The sequence below is a fragment of the Hoplias malabaricus genome, chromosome 9, assembly GCF_029633855.1.
Source record: "Hoplias malabaricus isolate fHopMal1 chromosome 9, fHopMal1.hap1, whole genome shotgun sequence".
NCBI lineage: Eukaryota > Metazoa > Chordata > Actinopteri > Characiformes > Erythrinidae > Hoplias > Hoplias malabaricus.
In genome coordinates this window covers 23,379,778-23,403,502 of record NC_089808.1, presented here as the reverse complement: position 1 = coordinate 23,403,502, position 23,725 = coordinate 23,379,778, and the positions used below count along the sequence as shown (strand labels likewise).

The following is a 23,725-nucleotide window of genomic DNA, read 5'->3' as shown; positions in this document are numbered from 1 at the left end:
ATCACTCTTACTGCTTTAGAGGCTTTTGGATTTCACAGACAGATTGGGCTTGAGTGATGGAGTGATGTTTTTTTACTAAATTCCTTGTACCAAATGGGGCACAGTTGCCAGAACTACATCAATCCATTTTAGAGAATCTCTAGTTTAAGAGTTATCATTATCCTTTTCACAGAATTAACAAAAATTTCTTGGAATCATAAAAATATAACCGTATACTATGTACAGTAGATCAAACAATCCAATATATTTAACATGTATAATATATAGTGTATATTTTATACACTAAAAATATCCCAGTTTGATATAGATCTAATGCAGCAAATTTGAGGAATGTCTTAAAATTAGTATGTAATCTGTTAGACTTTCAATTTATTGGAATGGGCGGCACGGTGGACAACAAGTGGTTTTGCATTAACACAGCTCCAAGGCTTTGGGGTTGTGGGTACAAACCCCGGTCACTGTGAGGAGTTAATATGTTCTCACTATATCTGTGTGGGTTTCATCCGGGTGCTACGGTCCCCTCCTCCCCTAAGTAGGTGCATTGGCTGAGCACAAGCAACTGAGTGATCAGGACTGTTCAAGATGTGTTGCTTCATTTTGCCCAATGATTCTGATTAGGGTTTGGACTCAACTCAGAGTTGAACAGGGCAAAGCGGTTTCAGAAAAGGAATAAAGGAATTAATTAATAAAAAATATATATATATTTATATATATTTATGCTTACGCTGTGCTTTGATTCACAATCTAATGCTATAGTCATAAGCTGAAATTCCAACCACTATACAATGATACATATCCACGAAATACAGTTCACTGTTTTTGGATTGGATCGGGACATTGCTCATTAAGTGGGCTTAACAGCACTTGTTTATAGTCTTTATATTTTCTATGTAATGAACAGGTGGGGATAATGCACAGTACACTTGGTACAGTTTACGGATGGGCAGAACTTTGCATTTCAAACATATTTATCACATTGTTTTAACACTGCATATTTATCAGGTACTAATTACGTTTGTTCTGCATGCTTGCCAGAACAACTGTACAGAGAGAAATCTGGGGCATCTTCTCATCAATATTTCAGCATGAGAGACAGATATGAGGCGATCCAGCAACAGCCTTTGGCTTTATGACGTCGGCCTATGGTGTCAATCAAGTACAGCACAAGTTAATTAAACATCACCTCACCCTGCCATCTTTTAACCCCATGATAATGAGTCCATCCTCCTCCACTCTTCTGCTTCATGCCAGTTGTCTCATAATTACATCATCCTCCCAGATGCCGTTCTAAACATAGGATGACTTAAAATCAATTAATTATGATTATGTATGTATAAAACATGATGGTATAAATACATAAGTGAAATGATTGCATAACAAAATGATATGTATCTTTTATGCAAAAAACAGAATGACCATTTTTATGCTACCACATACTTTTTCAGGTCGAGGACAGTGGCAATCCTACAAATTGGAAATTAATTCGCTTAGACTGACCAAAGTGCCTGTCAAAATAGGGTTCTTCTTCTTCCACTATTTTCCTCTTACAACTTCTTCAACAGAAGCTGTCACTTCGAATGGAATTGCACTTCCAGAGGGGCTTCCAAAGAGCTCTGTCATCTCCCAGTACACTTTGTGGTTTTCATTCACAGCCAGTTGCAAGCCACTGGTAATGTAGCTTTGACTCTAAGTGCCATTCTTCAATCAAGAGTCAATAAAATCGCTCAGCAGAGGCGGATCTGCAAGAAAGAGGGGTGTGGGGGGGGGGGCACTTGGGCTGTAAGAGGCAGAGAGGAGGGGGAAAAATTCATTTGATAGTCTGCCACTTTTGGAGATTGCCTTCTCACAGATATGCGGAAGGCATTGGATTTCAGTGCAGTATATTCAGTAGCAAATGAAGTGGATGACAATGTCTTATATCCCCTGTCACTTTGAATTTAGGATGCATGCGGCTACTGTGTGGCAGCCTATGACCACAGCAGCCATGTTGGTAGCCATCATATCTTGACAGAAAGTATTAGCTGGAACCCCATGCTGAACCAAAGCTTACAGGAGCTCTGTCTTTCAAAATCAGTATGTCCTAATTTCACACCAGTAAAGGAGCAAAATTAATTAGTGTAAAATGAATAGGTACTAATTTCTTGTGTTCAGGTTTCAGCATTGATGCCTGTATCTAACGGCATCTTAGTTCCGTGATAGTCGCTCTCTAATCCTATGTGTACTGGTGAGGGTATATGTTTTTGGCATTCTGATAAATTTTGTTACAATGGTAAATTGCTATGCATTTAATTTTTCTGTGATTACTTTGTATATCATCTATATTTAACGGACCATGACCAACAATGGGAATCATTTTTTTTTTACAAGGTTGCAACTATATTTAAATGAAATAGTGTGCAAAGTTTTGTTTCAATATTGACACAGAGGGTTCACTTTCAAACATCAGACAAACAATATTTTGTGAAGCATATCATGAATTTTTGTGATATATCATCCTTATAAAATGTCTGAATGAAGAGAAGTCTAAAGAAAGGGAATCACTGAACTAGGTGAGAATCTTTTGGTATAGTCTCTGAACTCCTGCTGATGAGAAGCAGGGCAGGCACTGGACGAAACACTGTCCATAAACCTGCAGACCTCACCTTGACATACCCAGCAGGTCATATATCCACAGCCATTAGACCTTATGGGCTTGTGGCTTTGTATTTGAGCCATGTGTGTTTCACCTCTCAGCAGACGTCAGTCTCAAGACCTCCATTCCACTCCTTGAAGGCTGTCAGAACATTTGAAAAATAGTTAACAGGCCAAATGAATCAGTGTGTATGAGGGGGAATATTTTGAAGGGGACATATTATAAAAATTAAAATTCACTTTGTTCCCTGAATTTCCAAATGAATTTGAGTATTTGGAGCCTACACCCCACACACATTGTGAAACTGGACCAACACGTCTATGATGTTTGATAAAAACGCAGGTCACAGACGTTTTATTAAGGCCCAGAACTGTGTTCACTTGTAGTATATGTCTCCTTTAAATAAATCACAGAGTAGCTTTTTAGACCACCAAATGTCATAGTAGCACATCACAATAGAGACTTTTCAATTTGTTTTGGCAAATGTACAATTATATTAGAGGTTTTAAAATTGTAGTAAATGTAGTGACTATGAATGAGACGGATAGGTATTTTAGGACCTTTACACACTGGGAGCAGTCTGTATCCCACTGGAAAAGGGGCTAATTGCGAGGGCTCAGACACCTTCTACTAGAAATTCACAATCATGTAAATCCTAGCAATCTGTGCCGAAAGATGTTTTTGCTAACAAAATACCACTGAGAATTTACATATTTCTGCCTCATAGAAGACTGCGTTTGTTTACTCCTGAGTACTGCCGCTGACCTCAGTTAAACTGACATTCGCCATCTAAATACTGCTATGCAAGTTAGCTCAGTCAGTTCATGGAGGCATCACGTCATATTGTTGTCACGGCATCTTCTGTACTGAACGGAAACCTGAGATTTCTTACTAGGGGTAATCACTGCACGTAGTTATACAATATAGTTGTACAATGTACGTAGTTATAAATCTAAATTTAGGTACATGAGCCAAAATTATTCTTGTGAGCAACATCAGAAAAACTTGTGATTAGAACCACAGATCCATTCAAATGCTTCCAAAAGAGACATAAACCAATTCAAGATGCAAGATGGCATGAATAATCCAGAAAAATATTGTGCTCTTTACAGGAGTGAATCATCACCATACAGAAAACCCTTATGATGTTTATACTCTTACAAACAAGGATGATAAAGCCAGGATCAAAGCCACCTAAGTGCTTTCTAGTGTTTCCTCTTGCAGTTTACTTGTACAAATCATAACCAATTCTTTCACATTTCACAACGTAACTGCATGAATTACCCGGATTCATTTCTGAATTTTATGTAAAGGGACTTCACAGCAAAGGCAGAGGACAAAGTATTTCAGGTATCTGTGGCCAGGTCAGAATAGTGGATCACACTGTGTGACTCGAGTGACGTTGTGTTACAGATATCGTCTCACTTGGATCTAACCACTGCTGTGAAATCAGCCCTCCTACTTGAGGGATGTGGACCATTTGTTCTCACCACAATAGAAAAGCCAGACAGAGGTTCAAGAATGGATTCAGTGGCTCCCTAATGCCAGACTAATTGTTTGTTTCACAACTGGCTGCTATGGGGCTCGCCTGATAGTTCATGCTTTTAGAATAATTTGCTGGTAAACAGGTCAGAGAGTCCTCATCTGGAAATCAGCAACATTAAAAAAGTGTTAGATTGTGTTATTGTATCGAATGAATTCATCTGACACAACCTCAGCAAGGTCAGACTCCTTTCACTCTCTCAATGAAATTCATCCTTGCATCTTCATTGTTCTTGTTTACTCCTTGGCTGATCATAAAAGCTTCAGCCAGACATGCTAATGGCAGAAAAACAACTTGATATCACTATGCATTTCCACAGTAAAATGCCCTTGTGGAGCTCAAGGTCTCTTTTCTCATTCAGCGTTTACTGTTGTAATACTAAAGCTGTCTGTTAATTTCTCTTGCTTCTTTTCCTGCAGGCCCCAGTGAGCTTGATCTGAGTCTGTTAGCAGACAGCACCAGCTTGGCAGAGGTACCTTCCAAATTTGACGAGCAGGTACGAGAACCAACATTCTAGGTCTATTCTGTGTCTATAGAATTGCTTGTAGAATTTGTTGTACCTTTCCATTCTCATTACTTTCTTCCATGTTAATTTTAAGTGTTTTTTCTTATGACATAGGATGTTCTACAATATCTCTTGCAGGCATAATTGCAATGGCACATTAGTGTTTAGACTGTCATTAGGGTACAGCCGCATGCTCTGGTCATCCCTTCTCTCTAATTAATCATAAAGCCATTGGAATATATTAAAATGAAACCTTAAATTGGCTCTGAACGAGGCTCAGTAAATTGCCGTTTGGAAAGTCGGATGAGTCAGTGAGGGTGGGAGTGAGTGTCTTTAACAGGAATGAGCCGGTGAGTGGTGGCCCGCTTTAGCAGATGGACATTTCTCCAACATGCCATTTTAACTAATATCAGCTATAATCTTCAATTTGTTCATGACTGTCCGTATGTTACTGCATTTTATTTGTCACTGTCACAAATGGATTAATGTGTAATAAATCACCTTTGGCGTTCAGACTGGTGATGTAACCATAACAGTTTAACAAGTGAATATTGCATTACTTTCAGCATGATTGGACTTCATGAGAGGCTTTGAAGGAAACCTTTGGAAATTCAGTTAATCTCAGTCTTACAATAAAGGTGTCTAGTAGCAGTAGTCAAAGCCCAGTATATTAGATATGAATTAAGCCATTTGATCATGAGCTGTGTGACACTTGGCTGCCACTTTGTTAGATAATTTTTAAAAATATATTGTAAACATTGTCACTATGAATTTGGAGTGTTCTCCCTTTGTCTTCCTGGGTTCCCGCCCACAGTCTAAACACACATGTCGTTAGCATGAGAGGCTGAGTAATTGTGACTAAATATGCGAGTGAATGGGTGAAGGTGTGGAATTGTCCACTGGTGTGAGTGTGAGTGAATGGGTGAATGGGTGAAGGTTGTCTTACTGCCTTGTGCCCAATGACTCCTGGTATGTTCTGGACCCACCACAACCCTGATCAGGATAAAGCAGTTACAGAAGGTGAATGAATGAATGACGTGAAATAACTTTTTAGTCTCAAGAAGCATTAAAATGAGCTCAAATATTTTGAATAACTGCCCATTAAATGGAAAAATAATTTCAGATTGCAGATGATATTAGACATGAAATGAAACTATACATATACTTAAATATAGCAACATAGTCCTCTGACGACATTTTTCTATATGTATATTGTAGGATATTGTGGCTTTCTATAATATGGGCCTCTGAATCTTTGTGATATCGGTTGACGACACTGCAGTGTCATTCAGTTAGGCCAATGTTAAATACTATTTCTGCATGTATTTTAAACCTGGCAAAAGTAATCAATATTTAACAGCACATGGAGCTATGATTCATACGTATCAAATCCCAACAGATATTATTCTGTGGTGCCCAGGACTAGGTAATCATGGTTATGAAAGCTCACACACAGCTGTAGAGAAAAATTATTGTGTTAATCAGATGGCCTTTTGTACCTACTAAAGCTATTTTCCTTAGTGCCTCCTGTTCCCTGTTTCTCACTCCCTCCCCCTCTCTCACAGCCTCCCTCTGTCTCTTCTCTCACCCTATGATATTTTTCTCAAATATTCTAAAGGGCTTCTTGTTTTTATCCTGCCATATTAGGCCGTGTTACATAAGACCAGTAAGCAAATTATCATTTCGCTGCCGTCGGTACTCTCCAAGACTGACAGTGAATGGCTACAGTTCTGCAATTCTGTTCATGTCCTGCCTTTGGAGAGATGACTTTGCTTATCAAGAAGTCTTGTTTATTCATGCTTTTGACGGAAGCGTGTGGTGTTTGTTCATGGTGGGCGAGGAGGCTGAGTGGAGGTTGCAAGTTACTCGAGAGCAGCGTGAACAAGTTGTGGGCAGCACCCCGGCTGCCCACTGTGGATTCTTTCTCTCCGTGCCACCCTCAGTACCCACATACACATAGAGAAATGGATCATGTGTTCTTATCAGCAGGAGAGCAGTCCTCCTCTACAAACTCCCCCTCCCCCCTCTTCATTACCCATCACTGATCTCAGCCCAGAATGGGGCTCCTTTCAAACCATTTGTCGGTGCTCATTGTGGTTGCATTGTTGTGTTTGCATTTCTAGAAGGGAAGGCAGTTTAATGAGCGCCTTCACAGTGTTCTGCAAAATATCACCCAAACTTCTGTCAGTACTAAGAGCATTTCGGCTTGCAGAGATGTGTTATATTTTCTGTACGAATAACAGAGGCTTTCAAATGCTTAAGAAGTTCATTGCAAGTAAATTTAAGTAACATTTGTATAGTTAATGACAATTAAAATTTGAATCAAATGATGATCTTTTCATCAATTTCAGAAGCTCTGTATTTTGTTCCAACAGTATTCCAAAAGCATTATCTAGGAGATAGACCTCACTTCAAAAACATGATACTAATAAAATAAAGTTTTTCTTTGCTACTGTCGCCCTTGGCCTCGCTCACCTGTTTTTTTTTTTATATATATATTCTTTACATTTTTACATTTCATGTTAAAAATGTATCTTTAGTGGTATTCTGTGAAGCTGCTTTGTTTTCAGTTGTAAAAAGCGCTATACAAATAAGTTTTATTTGTTTTGATTTGATAAGTACACTCTTGTTTCTCTACAGATCGTATACATCTTTGTTCTTAAGAGTTTATATACATTTATTTACAGTACAGTTTTGCATTTTAGCTCATGGCAGAAGGAGCATGTTCACTCAAACTGCAGTGTAAAAACATAGCGTGGTGCACTAGCAAATGGATCTGAGTGAGCCCACCAAAGCCATCCCACAGAAGTGGCAGTTCAGCACTTCCTGTTTCGCCCACGGCTCCACAAGAACAAGAGTCGCTCCTCTCCTCTGTGTCAGGCCAACCTTTCTGCTTCTCTCTCTACGCAACTAATAAGCTGGAGGCTGGCTGATGTTCATGATTCAGCTAACTGCAACCCAGAGAAAGAGAGAGGGGGTGGTTGGTGAATAGTGCTGTCTAAATCTTGTGTAAATATGAAAGCTGTCTTTGCTGTTCCTATGCTCCAGCTGTTCAGGGCTCGGTCATTCAACTGTTTCTTATTCATCACCTTGCTTTCCTATCTACGGAACTAATTAGAGGGGCAGGTACATGGTCCTTGTTCTTAACTCAGGAGACATAGCTCTTTGTTGCAGCAATTAGTGAAATTGTAACCACCAGCTTTTTCCATACACTCAGAGAGGTGACTCATCGAGATTTCATTTGCAAGTGGCGCACCTGAATCAAGAGTGAAGTTGCTTAGGTGAGGTTTAATGTGTTGAGCTCTAACAATGAAAGATTTTAAGAAGGATGTTAACACATCCGATGTTCAGTAGTGTTGTTGATAATGGGGATCGAAGGACAAGTCCAGAATCACAGCAGTGATGTAAACAGTGAGCAAGACCAGGATCATGACCAGATTTACAGGTACAAGTTTGTAGTTCACAGAAAAAAGATAGAGACAGAAAGATCTAGGTTGAAAATTATGAATATTAACCAATACACAAACACGTACAGCAGACCTTATATCAATAACATGAGCATTATTCATTCATTCATTCATTCATTATCTGTAACCGTTTATCCATTTCAGGGTCGCAGTGGGTCCAGAGCCTACCTGGAATCAAGGCGCAAGGCACATGAGCATTAGTAATAATTAATTTAATTTGGTTATCAAACATTAAAACTGCTGAAGATGGTTACTAGGATAAGGGAAAGTCTGCTCACACAGAATTCATTCAGTCAGGATCGAGATTTGACACTTTCCCTGACAGAAGCAGTAGCTGCAATTCATATGTATATGTACATGCTTATGCTGTTCTCGAGTATGTTAGTATTAGTGTGTTACCCTCGCTCTACTGTTTTTCTCCAGCAATGAGTCATCAGACCGTCTGGCCCACCCACATCGCAACTCAGCTCATCATTGACACCCAGTCTCCCCAACTCTCTCTCTCTCTCTCTCTCACACACACACACACACACAGAGCTTCCACTACCCCACATCACACATTTCCTCACAGCCCTAGATCAGTTTCACACACAGCAGCCCATGGATCACTTTCCCTCTTAACCCTGTCTGTGTCTATTATCTGCACATAAGCCGTTCTTGTTTTCACGGTTTTCCCCAAGCCTCAAATTTTCTTTAACTAATCAACCCTAATTAACTCACAGAATATTCAGTGATTTAATTTTATATTAATTAGTAATTAACAATAATAATAATAATAATAAAGTAGGGAAGTTCTGGTGAAAGTGGTGTCCATGCCTCACTTGTCTGAGTTCAAGTAGAAGAGAAATTATTCTATTTTGATTTGAATTTCATAAAATTATTTCTGAGTGCCGTCTTGTTTTGAGGAAGTAAATGTTAAGTTATTTATGAATAAAAAATATCGGTGCACTCGTGTAAATGGTGTGAGATGCAAACTCCAAAATGACAGTATGTACTGGATGAAGGCACATAATGTTTTATGTGTCCCAGAAGTAAACATGACTTTGAAAGGCTGATAGTTTGATTTCTCTCATTAGAAACAGTCGTGCAGAAACAGTCTGAAAAGTCATAAAGCGGAACTAAAGTGGCAGGTGTTTGGATGAATGTAAGGTGTTAGATCTGGCAATAATGACAAAGACTTCGTTGGATTGAAAGAAGTCACACCTAACTGATTGTGATGGCTTCGGGATTTGAGAACCACATGAGGAATGAAAAAAATTCAGTTCAGTTCAGTGTGTTTTTATTGTTTACCCTGAAACAAAAATAAGTTAAAAAAAAACTAATTTGTGCCTTTTTTTTACCTGTAATCTTATGTGTAAATATTCTGAGACAAGAGACACATTTTGGACCGAACACAAATATCTCATCTTATATCGCATGCATCCTGCGGAGAAGCTGAACAGTAAAATCACCACTTGCACATTCATTGTTACAAAGGTAGTTACTCCAGCAGAGCTGAAGTGCATTTAACTCGGCAGGAGCCCATTCAGCGCAGCAGATCCAGCCGTATATTAGGTTTTAAACTTAGAATGGCATTAAAATCCATCAGCTCCGGCACACAAACATGTCAGGTGTTGCTGCGAGTGTGTTCACAGCCACGTGATCCTTATATTCATTTAAACTGAACTTTTCTCACTCTAACAGGCTGCTGAAGAAGTGGGATATGCAGAGCAGAGGGAAGAAAGTGAGTCCAATGTACCTTTATTGATTTTGTGTGTTCATACCCCTGCGTTCACTGAAAAAATATTCATTTGATTCAAATGCCGAGTTTTCACATGAATAAAACATTACTTCAACATGGTTTTGTTTTTCAGTTTATTTACTTGTGGCAGTGATTGTGTTGATGCAATATATTCATGTGGAAATAATATATCAATTTGAATTTAGCAAATCCACTGCTTCCCCCCGTGTATTAACTGAGGTCATATTCAAACACTGCAGTCATTTGCCACTCCGAAACAGACATTTGCATCGCCCAAACTACATCCAAAAATAACCTCCCTATAAACGGTAGGTTTGAAAGCACAGATACGCAGTTCTCTGTCTAAGCCTAGTGCCAGAGCACTCATTCCTCCAAAGTGTTTATTGATCCGGCCAGGTGCATAGTGTGGGACGTTTATTTTTGTCTAGGTCAGGTCATAGAGCATTGTATTTTATTAAACCTCAGAGGAATTATACAAGGAAATAAAAATGAGTTGCAGGTACAACTATTCACACATCTGCATATTAATTGGTGCACACAGCATGCTGTGCCAATTTGTGTTGTTCAGGTTTGATACACAGTCTCTGTCTTGCAGGCTTTCCCATGGAGAAGAAGAAACCAAAGGTCATCTTCGTGATTGGTATGTTCAGTGCCGAAGCCATTAAAACCATCTCACTTGCTTGTTATCACATTCCCTACCTCCTCTCTGTAGAGATCCTAATTTACCTGTTTATTACTATGATTCTCCATGCAAGACAATATGCTCTGATCTGATGATGAATGCTTTTTAATTTCTCTCTAGGTAGATGTGCTGTCGTTATAAGAATACACCCCCCCCCCCCCAAAAAAAAGCCTCTCTAAATGGGTGCTGTATTTTTAGATCCACCTTTTGTACATTTTTTTTCCTTATAGGTCAATTAAGAAACAAAAAGCAAAGAGTCATGCTGTGCATCTCTGGGAAAAGACAAGGGAAAGAGGGAGGAATCAATTAGCTGGCTTCTCTGGCCAGAATCCCTATAGTCTGCTAATTGGGTCTCAGTGATAAAGGTTAATGAAGGAGGAGGTCCAGCTTTAACACAGTGACAATACTTCGTGCAGGATGCTGTGGCTGAATGGCATCTGAATGGAAGGACAGTAAAACACTATAGTGTGAGTTTTTGCAGTAATTGTAAGGGTAGAGACTGGGTGAGCAGATAAATCATTTCTCCAGCAGTGCTCAGGTACCTGTCAGAATGGAACAAGTTGCTGTGGCCATCACAGATGACCTCCCACAATCCTTTGGGAGCAAGAGACTGGTTGGCTATATTGAAAGAAGTTCTGTCTAGACAGAATCAAATAAAAATAGTTTTTATATTATGGCTTAAAAAAAAACCAGGTAGCTGACCCCTATTCGTCAGTTATCGCAGTAACAGAAGCATGCTGCAATATTGTACAAGTTATTTCTGGAGAAATTGTTGAATGTGCAGTATCTCTGCGTATTATTTCAATCCATACTCATAAGTAGGAGAGAACATATTGGAATATAATATAAAAATGTTGACCAACTGTTGGCAATGTTTTCATATTTTTGTGATATTTAAAACAAATAGTTATTAAATCGAAGAGCAAACTCAGCTGTTGACACAGAATGCATATTGAATATTAATTTTATTTATTGGTATCCTGCTTTTTCATCAATTTGATCAAATGATGAATGAATATATAGGAACTAACATTTTGAATGTGGACCTCTGGTAGTGCAGGGCTCATGAGACATTGACACAGAAGAGAGAGTGATTTTCTTGCATCATTTCTGGCCAAAAACAAATTAGATAAATTTGAGATAAACCACATTATGACACAAGTGAGAGCAAGTTAAAAAAATATTGCTGTAACCAATGATTTTCAATTTAATTTCATTATATAATACTATTACAGCACATCAAACACAGTACAATATTGTGCTTTAATAATGGAATTAAAAGGAATTGGTCAGACTTCACCCGAAAAGGCTCTACCTGAATCTCATTGCCCATGTAGGAGGAATGAGAAATTTGGCTTGAGAATGCATCATCAGATCAGGCATTTGAATCATTTATGAGGACAGTTTGAAACTAAACCTATTTTGAATTAGACTGAATTAGACTTTCCCTTATTGAAATGAAGAAGTTCAGAAGCTCTTAGGAGCCTCAGCCATCCAGGGCTTGGTCCTGTCATGACAAGATAGTGAACTTAATTCAATGGCTTAGTCTCAGTAATAGCTCCAGATTTCTAATGGTTTAAAGGCATTATCTGGTAACTGCAGAACGAGAGGTGGGAAGGCAATGAAAGCTGAAACCTTTAATTATAAATGCCGCATGTCCAGCGAAATGTTTGGTAATCGATTTTTGCCACCACCCCCCTCTCAAACTGTGCTTTCATGGTGCGATAGTCTTATCTTTTAGTGTCTGCCGCCATCAGTGAAAGAGAATGGAATTAAATGTCAATATTTTCATCACAGATCTGTAATAACAGCATCAACATTTTTCACTTACAAAAACAGCTCCCCAAATTAGACCATTTGTAGGACATTGTCATCCTCACAGGTTTGGTCCGAGTTAAAGGGGGCACACACACGTTTGTTTTGAGCCTAGTTTCAGGAGTTTTGTGTTGTGTGGGTTTTGATGCTTTTTTTCCTTTAACTCCTACCTTCTGCTTAAAGGACTGTTTACAATGCACTGACTTTACATCTACATCTACTCTGTGTTTATATACATTTAAGACATTGTTCTCTGTCTCAGCTAATACAGTCTTTCAGCTTACTGCTGGAACAAATGTGCTTCAGGCCAAAATGTTTCAGAAGTACACAGTAAATTCACCAGTGTTAAATCAACACTGTTAGTGTTAACACTGTGTGTTAAATTATTACAGTAACAGTGTTGATTTAACACTGGCGAATTTACTGTGTACATCATTATCACCAATGAACCAATATTGGCCTCTGTGGTTAAGACAGATTTTAAAAATAGATAAAATATTTGCAAAATAGGAAATATAGACATTTCATGACTATTACATTGCAGTGCTTTGTTGGCACTGAGGAAACCAAGAATTTTCTGAAGCCAGTCTTCCACTGTTCTTAAAGCAGAGGGATCTGTGCCATCTCCCCCTGCCTCCATCTGCCCTAGTTGCCATTCTCGTTTCTGAGCTGTGCTCGGCTTTTGTTTCAAAGTCCCCTGGCGCATTCTTTACAGACACTGTTATTCTGACTTGAGGAGAAAGCCACTGACGGAAGGAGAATGCTAAACACAGTGCTGTCAATTGTCTGTTACGTTAAAGGACTAGTTTGGGGAAAAATCTTTAAACACCATCCAGTAGCGTAGTCCATCAAACAAGACATGTTTGTCGTCTTGACAATTGCATGTTTGTTTCAACCCTGGAGCTAAAAGACTAATGCGGATAAGTTTTACATACTTTTGTACACTAATTAGCATGTTGTAAATGGCATGATTGGATCGTCACTAAACAAGTCTTATTGAAGCGTAGAGGAGAAGACTGCTACTTTACACAACAAGCTAAGGCTCGGTTTCCTCCCTGGATCCCTAACACCATTCACCTGCCTCTGTAACATGATTTAAATTGTAAGTAGCTCTGAAGAGAATCTTGCCAAATAGGGGGATGAAAATGAGCTTTAACGTGGCTCACTAAACTGAGTCTCCACCAATGACTGAACTAAGATGTACTCTCTCTCGAACAATAGGATGACTTCAGGGTGATTCAAACTCTTAGTCAGGGTGTGAATATGACACTAAGTATCAGGACAGAATACAAAGGAGAATAAAAGACAGGATCATATAAGTACATTTAAAAACAACATGTTTTACAAGAAAAGAACATAAGTCTTTTGGTCACCACTTAAACATGAACACAGGCATCAATCCACCTCTCAAAAGATTAACAGCTGCTAAAGCTAGGTGATAGAAATGTGTTTTGAGCTTGGATTTAAGAACAGTCAGAGATGAGGCATGTCTAATGTCACTTGGGAATGCGATTTTTAGTTAATTTATACCCGAAGCTTGAAATAAATAAGATTTAAAAAAAATATCTAAGAACTAATGAATGCCAGAATGCTAAATCCTTGACATGGACCCTGTAGCTCACCACAGCTCTAAGAGAAGACCAAATATTGTAAATAGAAACTAGTTGAAAAGCTAATTACAGCAAGGTGTGTACAGAAAAGGATAGAACTTGAGAAACCCTAACATGTAATGCTTGAGAGGATTTATTCTGGAAAAGAAGTGAAGAAGAAGAGTAGTTAGAACCCAGAGAAACTCAAGGTCCTTTACCAAATTACCAGCCAGCCTAGTAATCACACTCTAAAGAGCAAGCACCATGACTAAGCACTAAGTTGTGGGAGAGCTTCTCTTAAGTACAGTGAAACACAGGTGTCTCTGATTGCTGCTTGTTCCTGAGGGGGTAAGTCTGTGTCTGCCACTGGTGGTTGGGAGTGGTCTAGCAGGTGGCCCAGGTCCCAGCTTGACTATTATCCCACTACAAGCAGTTTTGGAGAGAATAATTTTTACTTTGATAATTGAACATGAAAATGTCCAAATCTGGCCAGAGATTTCAAGGAGAAAAAAGCAATTTAAAGCAAGGCTCCTTGTGGAAGGAATCGAGTAATGGAGCGTGTCTCTTGGCTGTGGATACGCCTTTGCCACAAGGTAGACCAGCTGCTGTCTGTATGAATAGATAAGACGGGTTGAACTCATGGAGAATGGTAATGATGAGAAGGATGGGGGTGGGTATGTGACCCTGTAGGGTTTGTGAAGATAATGCAGAGGTGCAGATGATGGAGTCAACAATAACATACCCCCTGTTCTTCTATTTAACAATCTCTCTGCTTTTTAATGTACAGTTCATCCTCTAGTACAACATGCACACATTCAGCATCTCTGTCCCACTTCTGTTTAATTGTGATGGAGGTTAAAAGCGCATTCAGTTATTAGTGGTTCACTGGATTTATGCCAGATTCAGTGAATGCCCGGAATTGTAAAGAACTGTAGCCTGCTTAACACTTCATACGTCTGTGATGTTACATTGTCTACCTGGTCAACATGAGTCTGAGCCACAGACGCTCCGCCCACAAGCTGACAGAGAGTCTGATACTTTCAGTGCATTAACCTCACTGCCGGGATTCTGCCTGTTGAATTCTGATTAGCTCTGTACATCCACATATACGTACGTCTGTGTATCGTTTTGTACTGGCTCTTACTGGTCTGACCTGAATCATAAAGACATACTTCTGCACGTCATGCCAAAATAGCAGACTTGTGACTGGTCCATTTACACGCAGTCAGTGAAATTTCCTGCTGTAGAGAGTCTGGCAGTGCAGGAGTAAGTAAACACTCTCCCTCTAAAGATGAGGAATTTTTTTTTTAATTGTTTTGCTGCAGAGATTCAAGACTTCAAAGATTTTAATCAGTCAAAGCCTACAGTGAATTACCATGCTGTTTTGATTATTTTGGGCAAGTAGTTAAATAGTTTGTAGATACTTTGTAATTATCAAATGCATCAAATAAATACTCTAAACCAGAGATGTTTAAACTGTTGAACAAACCCAAGGACAGGCGCGGCTGGGGGGGGGGGGGGGGGGTCATCTGTGAGACATGAGAGTGCCATATAATAAAACATCATTGTCATAAACCTTTTTTTATGCTTTCATTTTCTTACTTTGACATTTTCATATTTTTGTAATGTAATCCAGTAGCGCTGGTTTATTGTATTTTTATAATAAAGAGGCAACATTAGTGTCAGTAGAGAAATGTAGCATCATGGAGTTTTGTTTATGGTCCCCTGAATGAGGATCGAAATCATCCCCCAAAGCAGGAGCTTGTGTTCAGTCCCTGTGTGCAGAAAATAACATCATCGTGTGCATCTTTTTATTTTTGTAGCCAGGTAAAAATACCTGGAGAAAAAGGATTAAATGTCCCTGCTTTAGATTAATCATCCAAAAAAGTGTTTTATTCAATCATTATTTATAGTTACTCATAATTATTCATTTCACAGTATCACAGTGCAATTTTGCATGTCACTCATGATTGAAAAATAATTTCTCCTGAAGCATAAAGCTTTCTGAGAAGCCTTTTCTTTTCTATATGGTATACCTCTTTTCAACAGAATTATCACCAATACCTTCGGGAAGCCATTACGTGACTCAGAAGCGTGTGGTTTCATTACCTACTAGTTGAAATCGATAATATACATTATTAATCTATTTAAAAGCCCATTTGAAAAGCCCATCTCTAGAGTTATAAATGTCCATTGCTGGTGCTAAAAATCTGAATACCGGCATGATATCGGCATATCAACTGGATGATGTACTAATCAACCACTAATGATGGTAATGATGACAATGATGGTCTGTGTGTGTGTATTTTAGGTGGTCCTGGCTCAGGGAAAGCTCTCCAGTGTGAGAAGGTTGAGGAACAGTACGGACTGAGGCGTCTATACCCCGGAGACATTCTGTGCAGTGAGCTACAGTCTCACAGTGAGAGGGGACGCTACCTCAGAGACCTTTTGGAGAGAGGAGAGAAACTTCCTGAGGTTAGGACAGCAATTTAACACCACTTACAAAGAAAAAGAACAATTATCCATTCTTCACCACATTTAACACTTGCGTCAGATGGAAAGTATGAAAGCATTCCAGGTTGTTCCGTTGCAGCCTTGTCTCAGTAAATCTTTTTTTTTGTTTGTTTATATATAATTGTGAGAAATATCACAGTGGTGCTCTTGAAATTTCACAGGAAACACAGATTGGATATCTGATTTTATCTGCCTAAAAACTCCCTAAGCAACTCAACATTAAACTACTCAAAAAAAAGAGAGAAAAATATCCAAAGAGGAAGAGTCAGCACTAAGAGGTTTAAAAACACTCAATTTCAAGAGTAAACACATTCAACAGTAAACATACAAATCTCTCATTAGGCTCAGATCAACATAAAGAGCACTTAACTGGCAGTATTTGGAGTAAGGTCCAATAAAATGAGTCTTATACGACTCAAATTAAAAAAGTGGACGTATACAACACAATGTATGATTTCAGTACATTCATTATCAGTTTGATATCATCCAGCCATATGTTGCCTAATGTTCTGACATTTACATTAATGTAGTTAAACACATTTAAATACTTAGGTCTGACTTTGTTTAAGCAGTTTTTAGGACTAGCTTAGTTCTCATTGATCACAGTGGAGGCCTGGGAGCAGTGATCAAGCATGAATTAGCGCTGGGGTGTGTGGCCATGGTGAGCATGGACCAAATATGGAAGTGCAAGGATGTCTAGGTCACCCCCATCCAAAGGCTGATCACAGCCAAAATCTTCCCAATCACAACATACAGATGTGAGACATGGGCACTGACGAAAACCACCAGAAGGATAATCAATGCTTTGGAGCTGTGGTGTTGGAGAAGACTCCTAATTACCCCATGGACAGCCAGGGCCGCCAACAAAGCTGTTCTGGAACGTCTTAACCCAGAGGTGTCCCTCTGTCTAGGCAAGATCACTAGACAGAAACTGACCTACTTTGGACATGGGATAAGGGTGTATTCGCTGGAAAAAGGAATACAACTAGGAATGTTCAGCGGTAAAAAGAAACAGGGAAGACCAACAACCCATTGGCTGGACACCATCATGAAGGTCACAGGGATGAACATTATTCAATTGAAAGAAGTCATGGAGAACAGGGAAGCTTGGAGGGGATGATGGGGTTGGATACAACTGATCGGCTAGAGAGAGAGAGAGATCTAGCCCATTATCTTGGAATGATTTGCACAAATACTTGACAAGGACTGATTTTAAGTTCAAGGTTAAACCAAGGTTTTACCAATCCTTCTTGCTCTTGGTTTTAACAGAAAAACACTGCTAAGATCTATTTATTCTGGCAGAATAGTGTTTTTCCTTAGATTTGCCTTTGCCAAAGACAATTTCTTTGCTACAAAATGGTGGTCAATGATTAAGGAAGAGTCCATCAGTGGTTTTAAAACTTGTCGACAGGAACCACAAAAATGGAACTAGCATTTTTTTTGCTTCTAAGCTTCTTGCAATACATTGCAACAGAATTTCAGGGATATCTTCGCATGCAGGAACACATGACATAAATAATTAATAATAATAATAACACAGGCACGTTTGAACATGTTGCTATTGCGATACACTCACAGAAAAGAAAAAAGAAATAGAGGATTTTAAATGGGGTTTAAATTTTTTTTGTAACATGTTTCCAGCTGTCGGTTTTGATGCAGCTAAAAATATTTGTATTTTTCAGGACTGTGAGAGCAAACATTTGTGTTATTGATGGGCATGCTAGATTATAGTGATGCCAGGGCTTTAGAGATGAGGACTCCATGCGGTGAGTGTGTTGTCTCAGAGATTACAGCTGAACCGTCTGGTCAGTGGTTTCCTTTGCTCTGAGAGTTTGGCATGTGCCTCACTGAGAGTCGGAGGTAATCAGATGATTTATGTTACAGAGGAGTTGCCAGGCAACGTGGGCATTATTAATATTTGCAGACATCTAAATCTGTGTGTGTGCGCGCACTGTGTTTACGTGTGTCATGATAAAATGATGTGTTCTGTGTATTTTTTAAGAAAACATTTGTTATGATTTTATGCATTTCATGATTTGAACACAGTGCTCTACACTGTATATGATTAGGCAAACATGCTGTAAATCAGTGGCGGATGCTGGTCTTTCAAGGAGGGGAAGCTCAATTTCGGCCTGCATCATAAAATGTGTCGGTTTATTTATATGTAAATTCTACCCTCCGTTCCTTTTGAAGAAAATGATCTGTGACCCTGTCGTACCAACAAGGCGTCTTTTCCAGGGACTTGACTAGTGTCCTCTCAATGGCCAGCAGAGCTAGGCTGCTTAAACGGCCTTGGCCCATGGGAAGTGTGTCCGCCTGTGCTCCCACGGATCTTTACACCAAAGGATCGCTGATTTGCTCATTTCACTGTCAATCAAAAAGGGATTCCGCCTCAGACAGATCATCCAATCATCATGCAGAAGCTGAGTGTCCGGGCCAGCCGAGGCCAGCCCACTGCCCCAGAGACCCCCAGAGACGCTGAGCGTCCGATGGGCGGGACAAAGCCCAGCATTTATCCAATGACTCGTCTCATTTCGCTGCACTTTGCTGCTTCGCTATTGAACTCTGTGGATGCTCAGCGTCCTCACTGCTTAAATCACTGTGAAACTGCGGGAATGATTGAGAGGAAAGCCGCGTTTTTACCAGTGATAAGAAGCTGATTCTGAACAAAAGTTGAGCGCGATGTAGTGCATATTTATTCACTGACATGTCACACAACAGTATATATTTGATCACTTATTTTTTTACATTTTAGGGGAAGCTGAGCTTCCCTTGCAGTCTTAGAGCAATCGTCACTGCTGTAAATATATGTAAAACTATATTTGTTTTATATATACCGATAACATGCAGGTGTGACGCAGATTTAAATACTTTAAAGATATTAAGATTTCTTTTAAATGCTGACTTCTATATATTTAAGAGGCATGTGCGTTATAATCAGACGGCTGTAGTCATTATTAAATTTTAACATGATTTCTTTTTAGGGTCTAGACAGAAAAAAAAAAACACTTTAGCAACTATTGTGTGTTCCAAAGGAATGTACAGCACCGCAGAAGTTAAAGGTCGGTTAAAGGGAAAACTTCAACACATTGCCTGGTGGGCTACATTTATAAGAGACATTCTGACTCTTTTTCATGAGTGAGCACAGTTCTGGATTCTTGAAACGTCTGTGATCTGTTTTGGTAAAAACCCCACAAAAGCATTCAGAATGAATGGTTTCAGCACCTGTTCCTATAAATGATAGTGAGCCGCTTGCTGTTCACCTCAAGGAGCAGCAGCAGCTCTGGCTTTTTTTGGCCGTTTTTGCTCAGTTCTCTTTCTTCTCCATCAAGACTCCTATTTCTCTGTGCGCTTTTTGTGTCTGTTTTTCTGCATTTAACCTTGTCTTTGCGCTCTCACAGGTCTGTTGTGATTGGAGACATATGCCTTTTCACACATGAACATCTGAGAATTTCTAGAAAAGCTCCGGAGACGTCTTGGCGCAGTCATTCACACATGCAGCTCACAGCGGGAGATTTTTTTGCCTCAGGTGCGCTCTCGCCACAGGAAATGAGACATGTGCTGTAGGCATGGCGCAGTGCCTGGGCTGTACATGCAGGAGAAACTCAGACTTTACCCGGAGTCTTCACCAGGGCACCAGGAGGATAAAGTCCGGGTAATGTCCGGGACGAATGTTGCGTGTGGCCATGTTCACACATACAGCTCCTCTGGGTAAAGTCCGGAACATTTCTGGATTACCACACACCGCGCATGTGTGAAAGGGACATCAGACGAGGGGCCAGGGCATCTTTATATAGTCAGTACTCTACAGCTCAAGGTGCACATGAATGTAAACTGTACGAGTGAGTTTCTCATAGTGCGTCTTAACAGATACGACAAGCTCTGGGCCAATTAAAACCTGTCAGTGGCCACATTCGGCTCAGGTCCTGGACTTTGGAGACCGGTTTGCATATACGTCCCTACTTTCATTTATGCACTTTGTGTGTGTTTGTGTGCAGGACACACTTTTGGATCTCCTGTGTGAGTCTATGGAGTCTACAGTGCGGCATGGGAAAGGTTTCCTGGTCACCGGATTCCCGAGGGACCTGCGGCAGGCTGAGGAGTATGAGACCAAGGTCAGTGAGTTGTTGTCAGAGATGGAGAGAGGGAGGAATGCTACGTGCCAGAAACCCAGCCTTGTTCCTTGAAGCACGTAACACACGGCCCTGCTGCATGACGCCAGAAACGCAGCGTTAAACAGACACTTAACAGTCTAATCGTATCAAACACTAATGCTGCACATGGTTCTTTATCTGCTGAGGGAAAGAGCGCAGATAGAGTCCTTTATCATTTATTCTTTTAACATTTAATCAGAAATGGCCCCAAAATCACAAAAGATTAAGGTTTTTTTTCATTCTTATGAAGCCCAGAATTCAGAAGCTGTTGATAGTTTATGCTGAATTTTACCGTGCTTTGTTTAATGATTATTGCTTAGAAAAATTTGTAGAAGACAATGCTAAATAGATGACAAACAAATAGATGCAAGTGCGCGCCAGCAGTGTGAGTTTTATAACCTTTGCAGCTTGTGCCACCTGCACCCCCTCAGACCCCATTAACACCAGTGTGTTCTCAGTTGGCTACTGCATCACACTATCTGTGTTTGTGTGTGTCAGATGGGGCAGCCATGTGTGGTTCTGCTGTTGGAGTGCAGTGCAGAGACGATGAGTCTGCGTCTACAGCAGAGAACCTGCTCCAGTTTGCGTTCGAGAGAAGCTAGAGACTCAGACTCTCGCCGCAGGGTCCACAGCTTCTGCAGCAGCATCACACCAGTCATCAGCCACTATGAACACACAGGAGTGCTGCACAGGGTGGGTATTAGTGCTTCTTACATAAAGCTGAGCTATTAGTGCTTCACCAAGTAATTTCTTCACTGGCAGCTACTTTTGCCTCAAGTTTAGGACGTTAACCAAAATCCCATTTAAGAGATGCGCCCGATCACCAAGACGAAGCCTGAGAAGGCAGGCTGAGAACCACAGATTTGATCAAAACAGCTGCAAGAGTGGCTAAAGTTTACCTACTTCAGCCATCTGTCAGTTCCCTGAAAGCACAAGCTCACATAGACCACATGTGCCTTGATTAAGATCAGGTCCAAACCCCTTCAGGTGTGTTCTTTAACTCTGTTATAGACCCACACAGACAGGGAGCCCATACTGAAACAAAGAAACAGATATGTGAATCAGACCAAGAAGTGCTGTGTAAACTCCTCTCTCTCAACTGTAGCCAGAAACAAGTGTATTTGCGGGCGGCGGTCAGACTGGAAAAGGAAGAAGTCATTGATAAGCTTTTGTTTACATATTGAGCTGTTTTTTCATGTTTACTACTCTACACCTCAGTGAGTGACTCTGGGTCGGTGTTAATTTAGTTTTTCCACTCTTTTTTTCGCTGTAAATTTTCCTGGCATCTAGGCCCTCAATATTTCTGTTTTAAGTGATATGTAATATATCTACAATGACTGCCGCTGCAGCATGTCGAAACACGCTGGTCAGTTCAGCCAACGCACACAGCTGGAGAAATGATTCTCTAGGCTTATGTCAGACCGAGGCAGTGCTGAAGAGAGGGAAAAACGGTAGTTTTTCAATTCTTGTCTTTTCCCTTCCACTTAAAAAAAATCTACTTGTTGGTTGGAACAATTATAAATTTTATATCTGCTGAACTCAGGGGGGAATGCAGATTTCTGACAGCAGCAGGAGCATCTAGTGGAAACATCAGAAATACAGCTGTTACAGGGCTTTTTCAGTGCTCTTACTATAACAGACTGGAATCATCTTTACTCAAAGGTGTAATCAAGTGTCTACACATTTTCACCTACAACCAACATCATCACATCTCCAGATAAACCAAGATGTTCCTCTCCTCATTGTAGCAGAAAGGATCCATGTGTTTTTCCTGAAGATTCATTAGTGTAGTGACGTTTCACCGTGCCCTATTTTTCACAACCAGAAAGCAAACATTTGTGTGTGTGTGTGTGTGTGTCTGTGTATGAACGCAGATTGATGCCGAACAGCCCCCAGACGAGGTGTTTGAGCAGATCTGCTCGGTCCTGGACTCTTGCTAAAGGCCAGAACCACATCACTGCCCCCTGCTGGACCGCACCGTCATCTCAGCCACCATAACCCACAGGACAAGGATAAATGCCACACACGTGACTTCTGTGTCTTGCCACCTTTTCTTCCTTGCTGTACATAAGCAGCTCAACAGAAATCACCTCCACATGTATCACACTTATTACACTCGCCTGCTTGTTGTTAAACAAGTCTTATAAGGCTCTACTGAGTTCTTCAGCTGCGTCCTGTAAGAGCGCTTCATTTACGTTACAGCAGAGCAAAGGTGTTTTCTGGCTTCCATTCATTTTCCACAGAGACAGGTGGTACTCTTGCACAAAAGCACAGAGCAATGCAGGCTAACAGCAAGAAACAACTGCAATTGACTGATCTTTATGCAAACCTGAAGTTAATTTGGACACACAGCAGCTAAAGAGCTTCAAGCTATACTCTTACATCAGTGCTGAGAGGAATGAGAGAAAAATATTTAAATGCACAAACGTTCAGCAGATTATAAAACATCAGATGAAATTAAAAGTTTTAAAAGCTATATCAAGCTTCTTGCTAAACAACTCCATTTCTCCTCACCTTTACGTTTTAAGCAGAGCTGTTGTGTAAATGCAGCTTCAGCCCATTTTTCAATAAGCAACAAGAACAGAGCAGATGGACACCACCTCATCACGTCTCTCCAAAAGTCCTAGTGCACTACAGCATGCCAGCAGTATGATCAATAAGCCAGTCGCTTTTGTGTATTAAACAAAAAGACAAAAAATAAATAAATAAATAAAATATATATACATTCAGACTTTGTATTTTACTGTTGTCTGGCCTCAGGCTCAAGGAAGACCTTGATGTCTGGTTCTTCTATTACTTCTGAAATGTTTGGATGAAATAAACCTATTCCTACGTTCAGTTCAGTTCGGAGTGTTTTGAAGACCATGGAGTCAGACTGTGTAAATGGACTGATGCAGAAGAAAGAATGATATGTAAGCGATGTTTCTCAATCAATAAACATGAACTCTGTCTTTCGCATGGAGACACTTTGGGATTTGTTTTGTGTCTGGACTTTTACATTTACATAATAGGACTGCACTTCTATTAAAGTTCATTAGTTCATTGTTAGTTCTACACTAGCGCCATCTTGTGGCTACATTACA

General features: G+C 40.0%; 1 protein-coding gene across 1 annotated transcript in view; it reads left to right on the top strand.

Moving 5' to 3' along the window:
* The window catches only part of ak5 (adenylate kinase 5), a 61,356-nt gene extending 37,755 nt beyond the window's left edge, over positions 1-23,601 (top strand). The window contains exons 8-14 of the mRNA XM_066681349.1: positions 4,595-4,671; positions 9,831-9,870; positions 10,484-10,528; positions 16,286-16,449; positions 20,487-20,603; positions 21,141-21,335; positions 22,517-23,601. Of these exons, the coding sequence (XP_066537446.1) occupies positions 4,595-4,671; positions 9,831-9,870; positions 10,484-10,528; positions 16,286-16,449; positions 20,487-20,603; positions 21,141-21,335; positions 22,517-22,582 (704 nt within the window). The 3' untranslated portion in view covers positions 22,583-23,601. The remainder of the gene's footprint in view (positions 1-4,594; positions 4,672-9,830; positions 9,871-10,483; positions 10,529-16,285; positions 16,450-20,486; positions 20,604-21,140; positions 21,336-22,516) is intronic.
* The last annotated feature ends 124 nt before the right edge of the window (positions 23,602-23,725 follow it).